At 45.3% G+C, this 24,191-nt stretch overlaps 1 protein-coding gene across 3 annotated transcripts in view; it reads right to left on the reverse strand.

The window, feature by feature from the left end:
* Positions 1-486: 486 nt before the first annotated feature.
* MEIS3 (Meis homeobox 3) overlaps positions 487-24,191 on the reverse strand; it is a 45,424-nt gene continuing 21,719 nt past the window's right edge. Inside the window, exons 7-13 of one of the 3 annotated variants that reach the window (XM_066581975.1) lie at positions 22,956-23,067; positions 13,403-13,548; positions 8,646-8,722; positions 8,260-8,318; positions 4,707-4,796; positions 4,050-4,134; positions 1,178-1,313 (exon numbers count right to left, since the gene is read on the reverse strand). In XM_066581975.1, the coding sequence (XP_066438072.1) occupies positions 4,079-4,134; positions 4,707-4,796; positions 8,260-8,318; positions 8,646-8,722; positions 13,403-13,548; positions 22,956-23,067 (540 nt within the window). In that variant the 3' untranslated portion in view covers positions 1,178-1,313; positions 4,050-4,078. Of the gene's footprint in view, positions 1,314-4,049; positions 4,138-4,706; positions 4,797-8,259; positions 8,319-8,645; positions 8,723-13,402; positions 13,549-22,955; positions 23,068-24,191 lie in introns of all 3 variants that reach the window. The other 2 variants (XM_066581974.1, XM_066581972.1) reach the window with 2 other exon arrangements.

Genomic DNA, 24,191 nt, shown 5'->3' on the forward strand with positions numbered 1-24,191 from the left:
TAGACCGTCTCCCATTCATTGGGATGTGTACCATCATCAATATATATACACAATGTAGGGGCTTTCTATGTCTGTGTTGGTGATCCATAATTACATCAACCAGGTAAGGAGTGGTTGGTAATCCTCTGACCTTCCATACTGTTATATGTTTGTTGGTCCTTTTGCAGCTCACTAATTTCATATGGAAAAGTTTAAAAAAAGTTACATTTTAGGAGTCAATCCGGTGACATTGGTGGAAGGTTCATGAGATTGGGTCTCACCAAATACCACCACAGCATTCAAAACAGAGCACCATCAACTCCAAAACCACCAAAGGGGTCCGGGCTTTTTGTGAGTGCCCATCTATGACATAACCAGTGAACTCGGCCTTTAGAGACTGAAATAGAAGCAAAAAAAAAAAATCCACTGAAGCATTCCTCTAGACCCTGCAGTTTATGAGTGCTATAAATATTTATACAATTATATATATATACATCCACTGTGGAATTTGTTTTCAAGTTATTTTTCTTTATCATAAAAAACAGGTAAAACAATACACTTATCAACCCAAATAATTATAATATTAATTAAAAAATGTACAAGTTTAACTTAGTCCCTGCTGCAAGTGATGGCGTAGAAAAAAACAAAAACAAAACAAAAAAGTTTCAATGATCTCGCACTTCAGTCACATCTGTCCGTAGACTCAAGTTCCATGTTGGTCCATCCAAGGAAAGGGAATTGTGGGGCAGGAGGGTGTGCGTGAAAAATTAAAAAACCCAGAGCTATGAGTGTTTTTCTCACACCGAGTGTCAGCTCTTCAGTCCACACTGTGACATATTTAGGAAGACGGCAGAGAGGGTTTCGTTTTTCTTTCCTTTCACGTCCCTTCTTCTTATCCTTGTCCTCATTGCAGCCGCTCCTCGGCTGGAGGGTATTACTTTTTCCTTTTCCCTCTCTGAGGGGCAACGAGTCCAACTAGAATTGAGGATTTGTTCAAAGGCTTTGTTTTTTTTTGGAAGCTGGAGGAAAAGATAAAAATGTTATGACCCTGACACCCGGTATGGCTGAATGTTAGTGAGCATGAATGTCTATGTTTTGACCATTCAGAAGTGCGTCTGCCGGGCTTTGCGCTGACACCAAGTGGTGAGGGGAGGTGCCTGTGGGCAAGATCATGGAGGCGTGGTGGGGGTGCCCGGGGAGGTAGGAGTGTAAAGACGGTCCGTGACGGAGGCCGGCAGGGTGCGGGGGCATTGCGGGCGTGTAACCGGCCGGTGGGAATCCCATGGTCATAGAGCTTGGGGCCGCACTGTAATCCCCTGGGATCCCTTGGAAGCCTGTAGCCAAAAGAGGAACAAAAGAATTGTCAGCTTTTCAGCTACATTTAAACAAGTCGCATAACTATGTAAGATGTATGCAGTCATATATCTACCCCCAAAGTCGGAGGTCTTTACAGGGAAATGAGACATTCAAAAATTTTGTGATGTATGTTTAACGTACGAAGTTTTTGAAACTTTATTAAATAAAAAAAATGCAAAACATCAGCGGAGAACAAGAAATTATGAGCAATCAAAATGTTCTTTCCAAAGTTTGGGAGGAAAAGTGGGATGTGAAAAATACACAGTGCAGAATCAAGATGTTGGACCCAATTTATAAAAAAATATAGAAAAGTGACCCTTCAGTTTCAGGATAAATATCTGTCTCCGCACCGGAGGGGGTGGGGGTATATTACCTGCAGTTGTTGTTCTCGCCCTCCAAGCCATAAGATCGAGGTCCCGTTTTGGCCAACCAAGGTGGCCACGATCTTCAGGCTACCTAATCACTCACTGTGCATTGGTAGTGTTAGATTACCCATGCATTATACATGTTCCATGATTGGCCAGAGTTGCTCACATAATCAACACTGGCTAATCAGAGAGCAGTATACAGTGTGCATCAGAAAATTGCTGAGGGGGACAGAACTGGCCTATTGGAGGCATGACCGATAAACCCAACTGTATAATACCCCCCTTCCTCTCCTGGGACAGAATTTTGTCCCAAAACTGGAGGGTCACTTTAAGAGGATGACCTTCATGTTTTATACTGTACTGCAGAAATGAAACGCGGACTCTTATTGGCAGTACCAGTTGCTAGAGGCCACTGTTTTTGAGATCCGGGACCCAATGAGTCTTCATTCACATTATACAGTCCCATTGCCTCTCCTCTTGTAGACACAAAAGAACATGGATGGCGCCAATGTGAGCTGTAACACCCCGCACCTGTGGCTCACAGCCCATTCTAGGTGCTGTGGGAGCAGTGCTACAATGAGGCCATCTAGGAGGGCGATACATTTATACATGGACGTAAAATGGATTAAATCCAGCTTGTAGGGAGTTTACCTTCTTGGCTGATTTTTCGCTCTAAGTGTTGAAGCTAGTACAATGGAAGCTTTCCCCGCAGCCGTCACAGAGGGTTAATATTATCCCTCATTTATAAAATGAAATACTTCCCGCTGTAGTGTAGTGCACCCTCCGCTGACCCATGATAAAGCACCGCTCGGAAGCAGAAAAATCTACATACCTGCGCAGTCACTACGATTCGACACGCCGCCATAGACGGACTATTTAGTTTGCTGCCTATCAATTAGCTCCTGCTGGGGTCCTGTGTCCTCATCTTCTGTAGCTAATTCTCCCTCGCAGCCCCAACCCCCCCTCTACTTGCTGCATGGAGACACAGGGAAGACCCCCGGCCCCTTCCCCGTTGTCTATCATTCCTTCCTTATACCTAAAGTTTCAGCCCCCATTTATTTTTTACACCTGATAACGGCTGGTGACTACGGATCTGGCGTTTATGGGACCTGACCCAAGCCCCTTACACAACAAAAAGAGACCGAGGGGCTTTGTTCCTAACATTTAAAGGGACATTCTCTAAAATTGGGGGAATGGAGAATTTTTAACGATTGTTTCCCTATACATTAGATCAAAATTCCAATTCTCTATTTCTTTGTTACATCTGTTCCTGGTAAAGCGGTGTGAAGAATAATCGGGCTGCCTTTCCAGGTCCCGCGGGGGCGGTCGCGGAGCTGTCCTACCATCATAAACAGCAAATCTCCCCAGTTATGCCAGAACATGAGAGTCAAGGAAAGATTGCTGCACAACTAGGAAGATTTATCAGTTTGGGAGTTGGGTGACTATTTGTGGGAAGAGGGCGGCCATATTAATGGTCACCTAGATTTACCAGGACTTTTTACTGGAGTTTTTGTTTAAGGGTAAACGTAAAAAAATATGTAAAATTCCTATAAATCGATGAGGTGTAAACAGTTGTAAAGAAAAAAAATGGTGACACCAATCAGAGGTCTTCTATTTTAAAGCAATCCTCCAGTTTCGGGACAGTGTTTTGTCCTGGGAGCGGAGATGGCCATTGTTCTTCCATGCCATCCCTCTGATTCACTGGTTTCGGGTTTTGTTTTCAGCCATCCAAGTTGGCCACCGTAATTGTGTAACTAGCTAATACACTGCTCTTTAATTGGCCAGTGCTGATCACTACCCGTGGAGGATTAGAAAGTCTGCAGATTGTGTTTGCCATCTTGGATGGCTGATAACGGGATCGGGAACCAATGGGTTGAAGGGACAGCAGAGAAGAACAACTGCAGGTAATATACCTCCACCCCCCTCCGGCCCTGAAACTGGAGGATCACTTTAAGTAGAAATCTGTATTGGAGAACTAATAGATTGTACAAATTGATGTACTGCAACCTGTGGCTCTCCATCTGTTATGAAACAACAAGTCCGCCATTCTCTGACATTTGGCACCGTCCGCGGTTTTCTGGGTCTTATAGTTTCAAAACAGCTGGAGAAGCATGAAATTATGTATCTTGTGCAAGAGACGTTTGTGCCCCCATTCCACTCACAGCCTGGGTAACACACATGCAGTGATGGTCATGCATGTGACACACGTTATCATTCACTCATTACATGACAGGGGTGACATGTGCTTACGATGAGAAGAGTGGGTGGGGAAAGTGGTGACTGACAGGCACCCGGCCCTCCCCCTTCCAGGTCAAAAGACAAATATATATATAAATATTTACTTACATCCCTAGTACCAGAAAGATGGCAGAGGGTTACATGTAGTGCCACTGCCCTTCCATACCTACGGCCATGCCTAATCCTCCCATCGCTCCTAGGGGAAGACAGGCAACTAAGTCCACGAGAAGACCATGGTGGTACCACCAGCGCCAACATGCAGTGTGTCACCAGGCCTTCCCCATTTACAGGCTCATAGTCTACTATAACAATTTTCTGCAGTTGGCACATTTGTACTAGAAGTATTAAATACCAAGTCACTGTGGCCGTCATTGCATTTCAAAGTCAGTTCACCGGCTTCTCATACTACAGTAGGACCTGATCTCCGAAATAGTAGTAATCCATTATCAAATAACTATGCAAAAATGGATACTCCAGTGGGGATTCTGGACATTTACAATAGGCTGGTGTCTTATGCAGAATATTGATCGCTATAAATGGTCTGCAACCTGACGGGACTCCAATTCCTGGTCCGCTCCGACAAGGATAGACTGATACGGTCATTGATTTCACAACGGCTGCAGACCATCAGGTTCTTAACTACTGTCCTACATGTTAGAATTAGTCATTCTTGATGCCACCCCCTACCCAGTCAGCATTATTCTGCACCCCACTAACTAGAATGAATCCCTTATTTATTCCCAGTGTAACTGCGCCGGAGCTCACCTGGTGGGCGGATTCCCATGTGTTGCTGGCCATCCATAACGTATCCCCCAATGTTCTGGCCATCTGGACTATAGGGGGCGCCACCCTGACCTGTATAAAGAGAGAAGATATAGCTTTAAACATTACCAAAAACGCACAGGTGAAAGAGTAGATAACTTTAGATTGTTCAATAGAAAACATAACAGATTTATTAAATCGTACCTTACTTTTCAGAATAAGTTGCCATCTGTGTGTATGAGAGGAATTACACTATTTATGGCCATCATATAACTTGTATATGGCACGTTCATGTTTTCCCCTCCACAGGCTCTAAATCTCATTTTCAGTAATCTCTAATCTGGTGGGTGGAGATAGCTACTATGATGTCTCCCATACAATGCACACAGAAAAGAGGAGATATAGTTCCCCTATCTCTCATTAGCACACCATCAATAGGTGGTAACAGGAGGACATTACACAGCAGTACTGAGCAGTGCAGCTGTGAATCCAGCGCTGGGGTGAGCAAAAACACTTACTAGAATCTATCTCTGTGTCAGTCTTCCTCTGTCTCGCTCCAGCAGCTCCCCCCTTCTCTCCTCTTTATAGAGGTCTATGGGCAGTATGAGGTAGCAACAAGCAACCTACAACCCCACTTCCTGTAATCCATTTTAGCATCTCTGCTATTACAGACAGATTTCACATGACAACAGGCAGTGGACAGAAAGTTGGAAGGAAGGGAAAGACCAAGTGGCCAGTACTTTTGCGTGATTTTTTTGGCATAAAAAACATCATGATTGTTCTGATCAGCAGGAATGCACCTGCTGTTTTATCCTCTTCTCTCTACTAGCTTGTTGTTGGGCAATTGCTATGCAAATGACCCATAGCTGATCCTATCAGTGTCGGTCATCTGACCACCTGCTGGAGCTGAGGCTCATTTGGAGAGGAGTTCCTGACTGGGTAGCCACTCTTTAAATATTTCGGGCTTCTGCAATATGTTGCGGGTTATAGTGTAAGCTATGTGTATTTTAATACAGTATTTCTTACATCCTTACTCTAATCTACATGTGTTGCTGGGCAATGTATTGTTATTCTTGTGGTTATTTCTATTCCAGTCCTTTCTTCTTCACATTATAGTTTGTTGTTTGCCTTTTCTCTGTTTGTATCTGCCTTGTCTTGCTTCCTAGCTCAGCTCAGTTCAGCTTGGTTTTCTTGTTTTTGGGTCTTAGTGATGTTTAATTGCTCGTTAGGGTCAATATTTCAGATAATGTTTCCAATAGGGATATATTATGGGATACTCAGGGACACTGGTGTCTGGTGTTAGGGTGAACATCAGGGATAGATTAGTGGAAGACTTAAGAGAAAGCTAGAATTAGGGTCAGTTATTGTCAGGTTTATTATGTGAAAACCATCAACATCATTCATCTGCTCCATGATCAGACTATGGTCACCGTTATCTGTTTGTGCCATCATTTGATTACCATCACCATTCTGGTCCTGCGATCTATTGGTGAGTTACTATTCTTGCATCTTTGTTACCTACTAGTGTTGATACAAGATTTATATTATTACTTATTTAACTGTCCAGTTGTTAATAATTCAGGCCTAATGTAAGTTATGGTGCTATCTGACTACTATAAGACTCTGCTAGTACCCAGGAAAGGAGACTGCTACAGGTGAAGTCCAGTTCTGTCACATTTTGGGCACGGTATTGCCACTTGAGGCCCAAAATGCGGTTCCACCATTGGCCTATAAAAAGGCTCTCAGAGGCTACTTGTGTGTAATGGACCTCTTTTTCCACTTGTGTAGAGCTTGTTGACCACTAGACGCCTCTACGATACAATCAAAGAGATTTTGCCCAGTAGACAGAGTTTGACAGGAGCGCATTATTGGAATGCGAGAAGCTGAATGGTCCCACCGACAAAGTCCCAGCCACACCGTTAAGAGATGTTGGGGCCACTGGATGAGTGAGAGCATGCACAGAAGGTGATTGGGCCTAGGATGCCCTCAACAGACAACCAGTAGACAGGATCGTCTGATCATCCGACAAGCATGAGCAGTTCCAACTGTTTCATTGTTTGCCATCCAGACACATCCAAGCACTTGACTGAAGGATATTTGGTCTTACAGCACCCATTATCTGTATTGTCTTAGACACCCACAGTCGCTTTTGTTTACAGTTGTGTCATGAACAATGAAACTTGACTGCTACGGAGTGGAACCCGGTTGTCTTCAGCAACAAATCCCAGTTGCGTTTGGGCACTGCCGATGGCCATAATCATGTCTGGAGATCTGGGGTTGAGCACCTCAAATTCTGCCTTTGCTGTGGAGCAGCACACTGCCTCCACTGGTAGTGTGATGGTCTGGGGGGTCATCAAATACGACAGTTGGTCACCCCCAGTAGTGGTGCGAGGAACAAGGACAGCTCAGCGATATGTTCAGGACATCCTGCAGCCACATGTGTTCCTCTCATGGTGGCTTCCAGCAGGATAATGCTCGGCCGCACACAGCAAGGGTGTCAAAGTAATGCCTCCACAACATTGTCACCTTTCTGTAGCCTGCCCAGTCTCCAGATTCATTGCTAATAGAACATGTATGGAACTATCTGGGATGCCAACTTTGACAGTCTACGAATTTTCACGATCTAGAGGTTTAGTTAAAGAAAATGTGGACAGATATGCTGCAGTATACTATATGGAACCTGTATACCTCCATGCCCGCTTGTATCACATCTTACAACCAAGCTAGAGGCGACCAAACAGGGTACTAGATGCTCCACCCCACCGATTTCACATCCAAGCTAGAGGCGGTACAACAGGGTACTAGAGCCTCCATGCCCACCGGTATCACATCTTGTATCCAAGCTAGAGGCGGTACAACAGATTACTAGAGCCTCCATGCCCAGCAGTATCACATCTTGTATCCAAGCTAGAGGCGATACAACAGTGTACTAGAGCCTCCATGCCCACCAGTATCACATCTTGTATCCAAGTTAGAGGCGGTACAACAGGGTACTAGAGCCTCCATGCCCTCCCGTATCACATCTTGTATCCAAGCTAGAGGCGGTACAACAGGATACTAGAGCCTCCATGACCACCGGTAACACATCTTGTATCCAAGCTAGAGGTGGTACAGCAGGGTACTAGAGCCTCCATGCCCACCGGTATCACATCTTGTATCCAAGCTAGAGGCGATACAACAGATTACTAGAGCCTCCCTTCAAAGGGTCAGTTTTATATAATAAATTCCCCTTTTGCTCTGATATTGTAACCACTGACTTATAACAATGTTACAATCACAGAAAACGTTTCATTTCCTTCTAGGCGAGGGATTTTTGTATCTGACTAGGAGTGTAAATTAAGAGGCCTAGAACATTTAATAAATTTGGCATGTCATGTGCTGCCTTAAAGCCAGAAAATGCCATTTTTGTACCATTTTCTGGCTTAAAGCTTCACACATTTGTTAGACCCCTACCGGCCACGACCCTCACATGGACCCCCAACCATTCTTCATCATCAGTAAGAATTCACATTTCTTTGTTTTACCAAAGCCCTTGACAAATTCCCTCATTGGTTACCTGTTCGATTTGATTGATCAATCATTGGTTGAACTATCCGTCGTCTTGCATTAATAAACCTGGGATTGAATGGAGATAAGCCATTAGCTATTTGCCTGTAAAACAACTGCCAACAGACAGAAATTAAACTGGTTGTCCGGGACGATCAAAACGTGCAAATACATGGAATGTTCAACGTAAGGAGCCCAGCAGGTAACGTCCCTCCGCCCCCTCCAGTCCTGGGAAGACGTCTGCTCCTGGGACCAGAGGGTCACTTCGGTGGAAACAGTAGTATGTTCTAGGTACCAGTACTTCCTGTATGGTCAGCATCAGACCAGGTCACCCCCCATATGGATGCCCATTCAGGTCTCACATTGGTCCTATGGTAAAGGATGCAAGTTTCTTACCAGTTATTGACCTGTAGTATCGTAAGCCCGGTGTCCTGCGCCAACTGTTTCTTTTGTTCTTCTGAGGGATAGGGGTGCTTTTGGGAGGGAAATAAATATAGATTTTAGGATTTGGATGAATTTGAAGAAAGCTAAAAATTTACATTAACAATTAAAAACATGAATCTCAATTTTAAGTTAATTAAAAAAATACCCTTCACCCCTCCTAGCTAAATGTAACCACCGGCATCTTACTGGGAAGGCTTGATGAGGCCTTAGTTATTTTTTTATTAAAAAGGCCTGGATGTTGTGACATAAACACTAAAACATGGATTGTTGTCCACATGCATTGTGTGCACAGGGCACATTAACCAGTTTATTAAAGCACCACTTGTCCATTAGACCTTCCACTGATGAATTGAAGATAATCCAAGGATCTTCTAATAAAACGTGGGACCATCTGGTTTGTTAAAAGGTGGTGGGCAGGGGGGTATTAGGCTATTTTTTCATGCTCCCCTTCCTAGATTTAGGACAGATGGGACTCACACAAGCATAGCTTTCTTTTCCAGGGACCCAGGAAATGTGCAACTGGCCCTCTGCTTCATTAGGAGGCCTTAAAATGACAAAAAAGCTCCATGGACCTGTCAAGGTCGGCAATGATGGATGAGGTTGGGGGTCTTAGGTTGCAGTCAAACAGAGGCCTTCGCTTGACAGCTTAGTGACAGATGAAGGGCCTAAGTTCAGGCCTAGACAGACGCTAGGCCAAAAAAGCTTGGCCGAATGAAAAGAAAGAGGCGGGAGAACACACAGATCTAAATGGTCGTTAAGGGTTACTGGGCCGGGGCTTTGATAATTCCCAAATATTTGTTGTGAAACAAACTTTTGGCTTGGAATCAGGGAACAGAGCCTTGTTTATTTACGTCTCTGGTAAATGATGGGGAACACAACACATTCCTCCCATCGGGGGCTCAAAGTACCGGGAATTCAGGGAAAACGTGAACAATTGAACTCATTGAAAACTTTTATTGTTGTTTTAATTTTTTAAGTTGAATTACATGAACTTCATCGCAGTAAATCCCGGGTTTACACCAATAATTTGGGGTTTGAACTCGTTTAAAGATATTTTTAAAAATCTTTTTAGGGAAAATATGGATGGGTCTTTTTGCAAAAAAATACAAGTAGAAATCCCCATCTGGTGTGTTTATACTCTTGTGCCTGATTTCGGCTATGGCCACATGGAGCGACGGCAAATTGATTGTTAAAGGGGTTTTCTGACAATAAAAATAATTGGCAGGGGCAGAGAAGTGTAAAAAATAAATAAACCTATACTGATCTTTTGGATGTCCCCCAGCTACAGCGATGCCGTTCCGCTCCAGTGAGGTGCTGTTCGTCACGCACATAATCGCCCAGCCAATCAGTGGCCTCAGTGGTCACATGCTGTTTATGAAGACATGACTGTTGAGGTCAGTGATTGACTGAGTGTTCATGAGAACAATGAACGCCCCGTGACTGTTGCAGCTATTTCTAGCACCTAACGCAACGGCGCTGGAGCTGGGGGCATCTGAGAGGTGAGTATAGGGCTTTTTTCTTTCCACTACTTATCTGCCCACTGCCATTTTTTGTTTTTAAATTTCAGAAACCCTTTTTAATGGCCACATATATATATATATATATATATATATATATATATATATATATATATATATATAGGCAGACCACAGCAGTTGTATCTGCATAACCACGGGGCTATTAACAATCAATTTGAAACCCAATTAAAACCAAGGGTTGGTGTGGTTTACGGCCACATCTCGACCCCCCGCAGCGGTACCCTTAGGTTCCTAAAAACAGATGCGTTTAGCAGTTATTCTGAAACCAGGTGTATTCTTTATTAGTAAAACGCTACTGGAGTTACTGGTGGTAATCGTCTGATTGCATTTTCCAAAATGTCTAAACCGGCCTTTGACCGGACCACCAGAGGAATTTCCATCCACTACATGAGGTCGAAAAGACAACCCATCTGATGCGGACATCATCTGAAGTGGATGTTTATCCAATTTAATTATCTCTTAAACTGTTACATTATAAAAGCCTGCATAGTGGTTCTCTCACATGGTGACACTTCTAAGGTGCCCCTACACGTCCAGTACTTGTCAGGTGAGCGTTCGTCCGGCTGACAGCTATTCTCCCCGACATGCCCAACATGCCCATACACATTCAGCCTACATGTGTTTTGAATATGGAAAAAAGAGTAAACTACTGCCAGACTCCTCCGGCGGCAGCTCATCTTCTGCCAAAATGAAATGATCGGGCATTAATATTCGACATGCCCGATCCTCATTTATATTGGATAGTTGTTAGTTACTCCAAACTTTGCAGGTTCGTCCAACATTCATCTGGGGGTTTTCCACAATAGCTACGTAGTGACACATCTTGGTGTAACAGTAATGTCACGTACAGTTTTAGACAACTACTAGCACATAACTTAACACATTAGTGTTAAAAGGGTTGCCCACTTGTAAACTATTGATGGTCTATCCTCAGGATAGGCCACCAATTAGTAGACCAGCAGGGGTCTGTCGCCTGGGATCTCCACCAATCAGTTTTTCACCGGGCCACTGTTCTTGTGCAGAGATGATTTCTGCAGGAAGCAGACAGCTCTGTTCTTACTGCAGTGGCCAGGCTTGGTATTGCAGGAACAACTACCATTAAAATGAATAGGAACTTTGCTTATAATACCAAGCGTGGCTACTGCAGTAAGAACAGAGCTGTCCTCTCTATGTAGAAATAGGCTCAGTGCACAAGCACAACAGCCTGATGAACAACTGATTGGCAGGGATCCTGGGCGACAGATCCCTGCTGATCTACTAACAGTTTACTACTAGACAACCCATTTAAATTGTTCTACGATGTGTCCATGAATTTGTGGATGATGCTATATCATCATCAGATATTCTATGATTACCTGGCTTGTTGCCGTAACCCTAAATAATGTTACCATATAGTCCATGCAGTGTCAGCCCTCCATAGTTTTCCACATGTTATATTATATATTAAAACAGCTCCATAGGAAATAAACCCTTCCCTTGTCTATTGCAAAAAAGAAAAAGCATTCACCCCTGAGAGGGTCTGTAAGGGTCCATCATGTCGCCATGTAGCCCATCCTATGTTAGCGCTGCTTAGCATTATTTTATGTTACCACAACGGTTTGCTCATATGGGAACATATAATGCATTACAATTTGGTTAGCCCGAAGCCTGGATTTATCTTCAGCCTCCCCGGTACATCGGGCGCCATCATCCCAGAAAAGATGACCTGCATTTTTATGCGTCTTGCCAATTTTTGAACCGCTGCCAATGGAGAAAGCATGTATAAAGGCCGTGTGATGCTGGATCCAGAGATTTTCAGCAGCTGACTCTCTCTCCCCGGTGCCTGCCTGCCACTAAGCAGGTTCAGGGTAATTACCTAGAATTGATTACCCGTTTACCAGCTTCTAATAGGTTTATAGCTTCGTCAATTAGTAACTAATTGGTCAGCGTTCATTAACTCTGCTTTGTTTAACTAGGCAGGGACAGGCCCTGTTCTGACTAATTGTTTCTGTGCACTCTGCTAGCTGAGATTTTGCCCGGGGCTGACTTCATGGGTAGTTACAGCAGAGATTCGGAGCTTTTATGCTGCACTTTAGTAATTTTTAATTGGGTCTGCATTGTTAATATCTCTTATGAAGCAGCGGGGAGAGGAAGGTCCTGCTTGAAATTAAGTGAGGGTTAAATTTGAAGGAGAGTAGCGGGACTCAATTATAAACAAGGGGTTACAGATAAGGAAAGGACACAACGGCTGCATCTTACTTTATGTTGCGAAATGTACTGAAAAAATAATTGCCGAAAAACTGCCTTTTTAATAAAACGTATTGATTAAAAAACTTTACATGAACAAAAGTATATGGAGGTTAGATGAGCCTCATAATTAACGTCCTCCTTCACCGTAACAAATACCAGCAGCCTGGTTGGCCATAAGTGGAGATGTAGTGTAAGAGTTCTTGAAGAGCAACATGCTTTGTGCCCATTTTCTTTCATATTACCATCACCACTAGGGGCACTGAAGAACGGTTCTCTCAGGAGGTCATTCCAAGTCCTAAATAGTGGCCTATTCCAAGAATTAGATTTTACTTAACCAGTTTACAGACGTTGCAAAGTACTGGTAACATAGTGACAAGTTCTTCTCCTTATAGGGGTTGTACCAGAATTACAAGTTATCCCCTAAGGATAGGGAATAACTTGCTGATCGGTGGGGGTCTCACAGCTGAGATCCCCAATGATCCTGAGAATGGGAGTCCTGTGCCCCCTGTCCTCCTTGCTCCAGGCTTGCTACATCTCCCGCTGTGAGGGGGTGAATGAATGGAGTACTGGTCATTCATTTTCAATGTTGCTGCAGAGATAGTTGAGCAGAAAGCAATTGGGTCCCACTGAAATGAATGGAGTGCCGACTGTGCATGCATGCTCAATCAACACTCCATTCATGGTGACGTCATTGGGTTGGGAGAAGCATCCCTGCAGTGATGAGAAAAGGGGAAATGGAAGATCGGTGGGAATCCCAGCAGTGAAACCCCCACCGATTAGCAAGTTGTCTTATGGATAGGAGATGACTTGTAATTCTGATGTAACTCCTTTAAATTGGAGCCAGTTGAGCCTACAGTTATGGCCGGTAAATCCAACAACAGATTTTCATATCCCAACATCTACAACCGTTGTTCCTCAGATATGGATGAATGTCAGACTTACTGAAAGGTGCTGGAAGAGCCACGCCCTCATTATGTTTGTGGCAACTTTCGGGAAGATGCCCCTCTTCTTGTTCCTCTTTTTGTCCCTGTCTAGCTCATCGTCGTCCCCCGTGCTCGGTGAGGCCACACTGTTGTCTAGACAATCACCTACAGAGCAAGAAACCACAAGATGCAGGTTATTATACTGGTGAAGCAGCTCACTTCTGTCTTTCCAACCAGCATCTCCAAATTTTACAGAACTTTGTGATATCACAGATTTACCAACGCTAACTTAGCAATGGGAAAGGCCATACTGTCCAACTGCAGTGTGATAAAACGCATGAAGGGATTTCAATGCTCTGCACATTTCTTTCCATCATGCATTAAGTAATAGTCGGTTGAGGTGTTAGTAGTGGTTAGTAATAAGTCAGCTGAGATGTTGGTAGTGGTTAGTAATAGTTGGTTGAGGTGTTAGTAGTGGTTAGTACTAGTCAGTTGAGGTGTTAGTAGTGGTTAGTACTAGTCAGTTGAGGTGTTAGTAGTGGTTAGTAATAAGTCAGCTGAGATGTTGGTAGTGGTTAGTAATAGTTGGTTGAGGTGTTAGTAGTGGTTAGTACTAGTCAGTTGAGGTGTTAGTAGTGGTTAGTACTAGTCGGTTGAGGTGTTAATAGGGGTAATAGTCGGCTGAGGTGTTGGTAGTGGTTAGTAATAGTTGGCTGAGGTGTTGGTAGTGGTTAGTAATAGTTGGTTGAGGTGTTAGTAGTGGTTAGTACTAGTCGGTTGAGGTGTTAATAGGGGTTAGTAATAGTCGGCTGAGGTGTTGGTAGTGGTTAGTAATAGTCGGCTGAGGTGTTGGTAGTGGTTAGTAATAGTTGGTTGAGGTGTTAGTAGTGGTTAGTACTAGTCGGTTGAGGTGTTGGTAGTAGTTAGTAATAGTCGGTTGAGGTGAGGGTAGTGGCTAGTTATAGTTGGTTGAGCTGTTAGTAGTGGTTAGTAATAGTCGGTTGAGGTGTTGGTAGTGGTTAGTAATAGTTGGTTGAGGTGTTGGTAGTGGTTAGTAATAGTTAGTTAAGCTGATAGTAGTGGTTAGTAATAGTCGGTTGAGGTGTTGGTGTTGGTAGTGGTTAGTAATAGTTGGCTGAGGTGTTGGTAGTGGTTAGTACTAGTCGGTTGAGGTGTTAATAGGGGTTAGTAATAGTCGGCTGAGGTGTTGGTGTTGGTAGTGGTTAGTAATAGTTGGCTGAGGTGTTGGTAGTGGTTAGTACTAGTCGGTTGAGGTGTTAATAGGGGTTAGTAATAGTCGGCTGAGGTGTTGGTAGTGGTTAGTAATAGTCGGCTGAGGTGTTAGTAGTGGTTAGTAATAGTTGGTTAAGCTGTTAGTAGTGGTTAGTAATAGTCGGTTGAGGTGTTAGTAGTGGTTAGTACTAGTCGGTTGAGGTGTTCGTAGTGGTTAGTACTAGTCGGTTGAGGTGTTAGTAGTGGTTAGTACTAGTCGGTTGAGGTGTTAGTAGTGGTTAGTACTAGTCGGTTGAGGTGTTAGTAGTGGTTAGTAATAGTCGGTTGAGGTGTTGGTAGTGGTTAGTAATAGTCGGTTGAGGTGTTCGTAGTGGTTAGTAATAGTCGGTTGAGGTGTTCGTAGTGGTTAGTACTAGTCGGTTGAGGTGTTGGTAGTGGTTAGTAATAGTCGGTTGAGGTGTTCGTAGTGGTTAGTAATAGTCGGTTGAGGTGTTCGTAGTGGTTAGTACTAGTCGGTTGAGGTGTTCGTAGTGGTTAGTAATAGTCGGTTGAGGTGAGGGTAGTGGTTAGTTATAGTCGGTTGAGGTGAGGGTAGTGGTTAGTTATAGTTGGTTGAGCTGTTAGTAGTGGTTAGTACTAGTCGGTTGAGGTGTTAGTAGTGGTTAGTACTAGTCGGTTGAGCCTGGTGAGTTCTTATTTACTAGAGATTGGGCACCACTTTTTTACACTTAGTGGTCAGTGTGAGAAAGGTCGGATTTTGTTTTTTAAACACAGATTGTGGCATCGAAAATTAAAAATCAAATCCCCAAAACTTCATAAAAAAATGTTTAACTAAAAAACTTGATTTATAAAATAGATAATTTTCTGAAAAAACATTTCCTTTAACTGAATACATGAAATGACCCTCTGACAGGGTTGAGCCTAAAGAAATCAGTCTCAGAACTAATAATAAGTATATCTACTGTCCATCCTATAACGGGATTCTCGGGTCGGTCCAGTTGTAGCACATATATGTATACAGCAATCCTTCATAGGACAGGGTCTATGCCCAAGGGCAGGCACGGATGGGCAGCTGCCTTGATACTTTATTAGAAGACATCTGCCCATGCTCGGACCCCCTGAGTGGAAGGCTCGTGTCCGCCGTACCAACATGTAGGAGGATCTCACTGTGCATCATCAATTATAACTCTCATTACATCCTTCTACAAAGTCCATAATCTGAGAGATCTTGTATCGCACAGTACGGCACTGCGTGCTCCAAGATAAAAGGTGTTCGTTAATAGAAGCTGATCAAAGGAAATGTAAGAGGTATCTGAGCTCCGGACTGGGACATCCTTCCATCTCATCATGAGTGGTTCCATTTCTTCTGGAAGGGATGTCACTTTCCTGAGCGGTGAGCTCTCCCTCGGCCGGCACACACAATCTCTCCTGTCTTAAACATAAATCAGAGAGGAGGAGGACAGGGGGGACCATATAACAGCTGCTCAGCTCCTATAACCTGCGGCAAAAGAGAGGCTTAAAAGCTTGCCTGGAGGGGAAGTAAATTATGCATCAGAGCCTGCGTCTGCTCGGCCCTGTGTTACACAGTATTGCTTCCCTCCCTTCACCTCCACAACGCCCCGTTACCCTTTCTGTTTCCATATGCAAAATCATTGCTGGCTGATACATTTTCATAAACTTATGAAGAGTGAGAACAAAGGCTTCTTATAGAGGGAAGGAAGCGAATGTGTGTTGGGGTCACATGAGGTAGGCTGATGCAAGGGGGCTCATTTTATTGCCTCCTGAGCAGATGACCTGAAGGTCAGGAGATCCCGAAGAACATAGGACACTTCTTACTGTAAAGGAGATCTAAAAACTACACTGTAGAAATGCATTTTAATGGGAAGGGAGATTTCTCTAAATTTCGAAGGTCACTAGTGTTGGCCAATTCAGTCTGCTCGAAAATACGGGGTGGTCCAGAGGTATGGAGATACCTGAATAAATGGAAAATGGTGGTTGGGAACACCATCCTGTGTGTGGCATAGGGGAAGGGGAAGGTCTGTGAGGGGCGGTGTCCATCACAGCGGCCATTTTGAAATCTGCCATCTTGGAATTTTGGAAGTAGATATTTTCAAATGGGAAGGGGGCACGTGACATATGTTTCCGATAGAGAATTTGATGAGGAATCCAAATTTATGCTTAAACGTGACATATCATTATTCCTGCCAGAGTTGTTATCAATTTTCTCTTTGTTACAGAAACAAATATGGCTGTGAGATTAACATCTGAAAAGAGGACAGAGATTGTGCTGATCTCCAAGGAGTGCAGTGCCCGAGTCATTGCAGAGGATGTCAGCAGTCGGCATCCTAACAGAACGCCCATCTGCCACGGCACAGTTGGCAAATTGCTTACCAAACAGGTTCTGTGTTAGACCTGCCAAGAAGTGGATGTTACAAAACTCCCACAAATGAAGTAACATCAGTGGCTGTCCTGACGGCCTTCTATAAGAGCCCACATGGCAGCTCCAGGTGTCTGTCATAAGAAAGCGGGTGAGTCGAGCCTCCATTGGGTGGATATTGGCTACGCACAAATGGCACCCATACAAGATCCAGTTGTTGCATCATTTCAATCAGGATGGGATGGGTGTCACAGCAATTGCAACAGAACCCACATTTCACAGAGACAGAACTGTTCAGCGATGAAGCAAACTTCTACATAAAGTGACCAAACAAAACCTTCCCTAGTCGTCTGACACAGACCCTCAATGGGCAGATCCTTCCAAGATGGTTGGCAAACAGAAAGTCATGGTGTGGTGCGATGTATGGGGTAGGAAGATAATGTGCCATTCCTCATTGATGGTCACCATGCTGGTGCCAAGAATCTTACGTGACGAGGTGTTCCCATCACTGTGCAACGAAGATGGTGCAATCCCAGTGTTCTTCCAGCAGGATAGTGCCTCCCACATCATGGATGTGATGGATCAGATGTTTCCAAGGAAGTGGATACCGGTAGGACATCGTGGCCTCTGCTCTTGCCGGTTCTCACTCCCTTTGACTTCTACCTGTGGGGTGATGTCAAGTCCAGGATTTACGCAGTGAAAATCCAGAGTGTGGCGCACATGCAACAATGGATCCTGGATGCCTTTGCAAGCATTTCTGCTGAGGTGTTGTTGAAACAAGAGGGAAGCACATCGAGCATATCCTGTAGTGGATTGCCATTGTGTTCCATGTCACGAAGACATTGTCAATAACTTTGGCAGGAATAAAGATACATGATATTTAAGCACAGATTTAGATTTGTCATCAAATTCTCTATCAGATACATATGTCACATGCACCCCTTTACATTTGAAAATATCTTGGTTCTAAGACGGGGCTTTCAAAATGGCTGCCATGTTGGACACTGCCCCTCACAGATTTTCCCCCTTCCCCTTAGCAACATGCCACACACAGGATGGTGTTCCCAACCACCGTTCCCAAAGTCCACACCAAACTTTGCAAACTATGGGGATTAGTCTGATTGCCATTAGGGAGTCAGGAAGGAATTTTCCCCCAAAAGGGCTAATTGGCTCCTCCCTCTTGGGGTTTTTGCCTTCCTCTGGATCAACAACATAGGAGGATAAACAGGCTGAACTAGATGGACATTGTCTTCATTCGGCCTTACAAACTATGTTACTATTAGAGATGAACGAGCGTACTCGGTAAGGACAGATACTCGAGCGAATATCATCCTTACCGAGTACCTGCCTGCTCGCCTGCAAAGATTCGGGTGCCAGCGGGGGGCGGGGAGCGTCGGGGAACAGAAAGGAGAGCTCTCTCTCTTTCTCTCCCCCCGCTCCCTCCTGCTCACTTCTGTAACACAGCGCTCACCCCCGCCGGCACCAGAATCTTTGCGGGCGAGCAGGCATGTACTCGGTAAGTACGATATTCGCTCGAGTATCTGTCCTTACCGAGTATGCTCGCTCATCTCTAGTTGCTATGTAACGACAGCGGCTGGAGAAGGGAGGGAGTTTAGCAGCGTGAGTGCAAAACTCCCTCCCCCTTCTCTCCTTCCCTCTGGCTGATTGCAATGGGAGGGGGCAGGGAGCTAAGCACCGCCCCATCCTGCCTCCTCCCATTGCTGGCTGCAGACAATGAGTGGGAGCTTAGCTCCTCCCCCGTCCCGTCCCTTTCCATTGCAAACAGCCAGAGGGGAGGAGAGAGAGGTGAGCCGGTGAGGAGGAGGAAAGGGGCAATGTCATGGTGGCCTTGGTGTATATGCGTCGGGGCCTGTGTCATCTGAACAGGTGCACAAACTTTAGATTTGTGTGCCCGTTCACAAGTTTTTACTCCTAAGATTGTAGTGTATATCGGCCAACCGTGAAAATGGCGGTTGATATACGCTCATGTGAAAGAGTCCTCAGGGCTTCTTAAGACGACTGGGATTTAAAAAAAAAAATCACAGCCCGCAAAATGGGGCGAAACAAAACCATTTATTTCACTGGCTTCGTTCTCACTAGCGAGATTCTGGCACGTTAACGGCTCTTTCACACGGGCGTTGCGATTTTTGGCTGCAACATGTCAATTTATGATTCAGATTTTTACCCCTTCAGATGAGCAGGGTGAAATCTATAACGAATACGGATGTAGAAAGGCGCACGAATACGGAAATGGGAATGAACCCACGGAAATCAATGGGTACTAACCTCCTGGGATTGCGCACAAATACGCCCGCGTGAAGGAGCCCTTACGCTGAGTGCATGGAGGCCTATAGATGCGCTCGGTCTGAGTCGGGAGCTTTCCCTCCGCATATGTCAAAGTAACGTGCCAACGAAATGTGAACATCCCCTCAACTAGCGGATCATTACAGATCTGCGCTCCGACCAGAGATCTGTCAGCATTCTAGATAATCTAATCAGCGCCAATCTTACGTTTATGGAAAGTCATTCTGCCGCTCGCTTCATTGAATCAGAGCCAATAGAGGACGAAGGATAACTCAATCTGTCCTGATCAACAGATAATTGGCACGACTACTCGGTAATTATATAGTGAGCAGGCCCGGAGAATCACGGGAATTATGACTGTCCATCATAGGGCGCGGCATAATCTAATGTATGCCATGGCGCCACGCTCTGGGGGCAGCATGCACTGGTATATGCCATCCTATGGCCGCCTCACACACAACATCTGCACTGCGAAGATGGTGGGCAGACTCAGGGCTCCCGCACACGAGTGTAAGCGCACATTTGGCGGCTCCTGCACAACATATTTGCGCAGCTTATTTTCCGCAGGTAATGGCGTATATTTCTCTCCTTTTTTACTCCACAATAGCTGCACTTTTGCGCTCGCATTAAATTATGTCAGTATGTCCGGCTGTCATCACTGACCCCGTAATCACACAGAAATACTCAACACGTGCGGCGTGACGCTGTCCAGCGAAGCTTCTGGTGCCTTCTGGCTGTGGGAGAGAGTAGCTGAGGTGGGAGCCATGTCTTCTGAGGACGGGGATCCCCTTTAGATGCTGGCAGCCGTGACTTGGTGGGGTTTGTTCCGAAAAGGAGAAGGTTCGGGTCATTCTCTGGGGTCCCACAGTGCCGGCCTCTGATCTACGAAATGTCAGCCATGCCTTCCCTGAAAACTTTATATCGCCCTGCAGGAAAAGTTCCCACGCTTCTTCGTTCAGTTTGCGCACATTTCTGCGCACCTATAGACTCCTATAGGGACTTTGATGCGCAATTACGGAGAAAAAATGCAGCATGTCGCGTATTTTCTCACCCAATGGAAAAACAAGCGTTGTGGAATTTGCTGCGGTTTTTCTTGCTGCCTTCTGTGTACATCCTGGCATTTTTATGTGCAGATTGCCTGCTGTGAGACGCGTTGCATTTCTTTTTGCGCACTACATTCACACTGGCAAACCTTCATTTCAAACATCAAACAGACATTTTCAAGCAGATCCATTGCGCTTCCACAGCGGAAACGCTCCAACATCTGTAGCAAAGCTCTATTTGCAGATTTTGTCGCGGTTTTCATATCCTCCATTTATCTCTACGGCAAAAATCTGCTTAATTTCCGTGCAGTTTCTGCAACAAACAGACGCGTTCAGATTGAAGTCCGCAGTGTTGCGTATCTTCAGCAGAAACAATTCCACTATGTGCGGAGGCGATTACAAAAATCTCGTTCACTTGGCGTGCGCTATAAGTATTGCGCAATCTCCACGGTAATTCCACTAGTGTAAAACCGCAGCGTGTGTGAAGGCGGCCCTCAGATTGCATTAGTCCCTTCTCTTACTCTTTCATCATGGACGTGCGTATAGCGAGGGCTGAGTGAGAGCGGCGAGGAGCAGCCAGCGCACGTCTGCTTGAGTTGTTTATTTTACACTAATCCAGTTTACATACTGCAAGGAGCGACTGGAAGACGAAGCGAGCGCAGCTCTGGGGGCTGCATGGAGGCCCCCCTTAGGATTATTCTGTGATTAACCAACACTCCCTGTGGCTTTATAGCAGCCCTTGCTGTGAGTCAATGAAGCAGACACAGTGCAGCAGCATGAAGAAGAAGGAGGAAGGGGAGGTGAAGTGTTGGGCAACGAAGGAGGGGGGTGCGAGATTTATGAATGAGAGGTCGCACATAGATGGAAAGCAAAAAAACTTCTTCAGCAGCCCAGTGAGGCACAGGACTGCCTCGGCACAGTTATCTGATGACCTTGAAGTTGGAGCGCCGAGGGGTGGGGGTGCAAGGAGAGAAGGGGCCTGGGCTGAGTACAAGGAGAGAAGCTAGCTGTGATTCGGCTTGTAAAGGAGCTCTCAGATACGTCCATTACTAGGAGTCGATGCGCCCCGAGATGTCCGGGTTATATAGGATTATCCAAGTGAATGGAAGAAGAACGGAGGGTCAGCAGAGAGCGGGCGCTCAGCACTTCATCAGGATGATCCCTGGGGGTCCGCCTGCAGCCTATAATCTACCTCTCTGTGGCCCCTCTCCGGCACTTCCCAGTAACTATTCTACTCCATACTGGAATCCCGCTCCTAATTACCATATCAGTCATCCTGATCTATAAGTAAACACTGAAATGCCTTCATGACCAACTCAAAATGCAGCTGGCTTTCCCCAGTTGTCCCTGGCGGGTCTGGTGCCCACCCCCAACTCGAGGGTCTCTGGCTGCTCACAATCCCTTCTGCTAAGTCTAAAAAATGAGCAGTTTACCTTTTTCTTAATAACCTTTGTAGAAGAAATGAGGAAATATGTGAATATTCTGCAAAATGAGTACCCTCAAATTATTAGCATTTCCCCCCTACAGGTCCATGATGGGAGCGTTGTGTTATACCCCTTCTATATTCGTCTTTCACTGAAGGGGTTGTACAGGATAGAAAATAACTTACTGATCGGCGGAGGTCTCATGGCTCAAACTCCCACCAATCCTGAGAATGGGGGGGTCCATGTCTCCCATCCGCCTCACTGCAGGCTTACTGCACCCCCTGCAGTGACGAGGAGACTGAATGCACTGGTCACACAAGCACACTGCATTCACTTTCAATGGGACTGACGGTGACAGCTGAGCGGCAAGCACTCGGGTATTTCCATCAGCCCCGTTGAAATGAATAGAGCAACAGCCATGCATGCTCGGCCAGAACTCCATTCTGATGTCAATGCGGGGGAAAAAATGGTACCCTGCGTGAGAGGCAGAGGGGACACAGATTCCCCATTCTCAAGATCGGCAGGGGTCTCAGAGGTGATACCCCCACCGATCAGCAAGTGATCCTGGTACAACTCCTTTAAATTGTCAATCATCATCATAGATCAGCGATAGCAATCTTTAGCCAGGTAATTCTGATCAACCTTTCATCTTGGAGATTTCTCTTTATGTGCCTATTCCAAAGCATGGGCAACCTGCTTGTGTTGAGTCTTTCATGGCAGGAGATGCTCTTTGTAATGGTTTTCTGGTCTGGGTAATAAAGAAAGAATGGCTAAAGCAGGGCACGTCCTCTTCAATATCCATACGCCCTATTAGGGTATGATCGGACAACCCCTTGAAAGTGCAGCAAATGGTTGAAAATGGAAATACAAGCCATAATCAACGTAATAACGGTCCTCCTGTTCCAGTGCTGCTGCCCTGGTTCCCGCCGCTATGATCCCTGAAGAAGCTGCAGCGGTCATGTGCCGTTTCATGGGTGAAGCATGTGATTGCTTGAGCTTCTTCAGGGATAACAGTGGCAGGGACTGTGGCAGCCATACTGGACTAGGATGACATTTAAGAGGGTGAGTATGGCTTCTTTTTCTATTTTCAACCGTTCCATGCCCATCCAATATTTTTCAGTCTAAGAAAACGCCTTTAAAGTGCTGCTGAGAGTGGTCATATATGATCGGCAGATCCTCTCCCATCCTTACCCTGTTCACTGGAGTTATCCCCGCTCTGTGATGCTAACCCTCCACTGGATGGACCCGGTGTCCCTGAGTGGGTGGAGCCCGTTTCATCGTGATCACGTATCCATGAGTTATTCTGCGTAAAAGACAGAAACGTAAACAGGTTGAATAAATACGCTCGCCTCAAGCGACAAGACCATGCAAGTCAGTCATTTCAAGCATCCCAAAACTACAGGGCAGATCTATTAACTCCGTGACAATCTACAAGAAGCCATTAGAAGTTTGAGTCCTACGGAGACTCCTCAACAACAAGTGAAGTCATAAAAAACTTGCAGGCCTTATAGAGAGAACTCAATTTTCTATGGTCTCTTTTGTAAGAGCTTTTAGAAAACTCAACACCGGGGAGATAAGAGTAGGATGAAAGGAAATCTGCAGCTTGGGATGTGAGGGGTCGTTTTCATTTGTACATACACCCCCTCTGGGAGCTGAACTGACCCTTATTGACCCTTTAATCCCATATTCAAAGGACTCCCTGCCTTAAGGCTCCAGTCCAGCTCCCTCTCTGCCTTGCACTGTAGAGTTAGCCGTTACTTCCAGGTGATCACAGAGTTTTAGGTTCCAGCTGTGAAGATTTGGATACAGCAAAACCGGGCGACCCTTTACCCCTGTCCTGATTAACCTGGGGGCTGCAAGTGGGACACAAGGGTTAAGGAGGGAGCAGGCGGGCGCTCTGACCTCTGGGGAACTCAAGGCAGGGAGAGTTTTGTTTAAGATCTGCAGGAGGCCTCGATTCAGACATGAAATGTAATTGAAGTCCAGCAGAAGGGCCTTTACATGCTAATTCCTTCCATTCTCTTTAACTGCAAAATGAAGAAAATACTCCCATATTCTTAAGTAGCAGCAGAAGAGCCACCTCTGGGTCAGAGCATTGACGATAGAACGTCTGATAGTGACAGGGACTCGTTTAGTGGGTCATTCTTTCCTAGGACCAGATTACACTAGGGACCGGCGCATGTTTTATGGGTCAGTCCCTCTTAACATTATGACAGCGACATGACTAGTAGGTCAGTCCTTCCAAGAGCGGTGTACAAATGTCATCGACATATTTACTAGGTCAGTCCTTACACCAATGCATTTGTGCCTGAGTCTAGGAGATCAGCCATGATGCACAATATAACCCCGCTGCCTGCAAAAATGTCACATTTGCATTAATTGTCCTTGTCCACCCTGTGCGATAACATAACATGGACACAAGCGGGA

The sequence above is a fragment of the Eleutherodactylus coqui genome, chromosome 10, assembly GCF_035609145.1.
Source record: "Eleutherodactylus coqui strain aEleCoq1 chromosome 10, aEleCoq1.hap1, whole genome shotgun sequence".
Taxonomy (NCBI): Eukaryota; Metazoa; Chordata; class Amphibia; order Anura; family Eleutherodactylidae; genus Eleutherodactylus; species Eleutherodactylus coqui.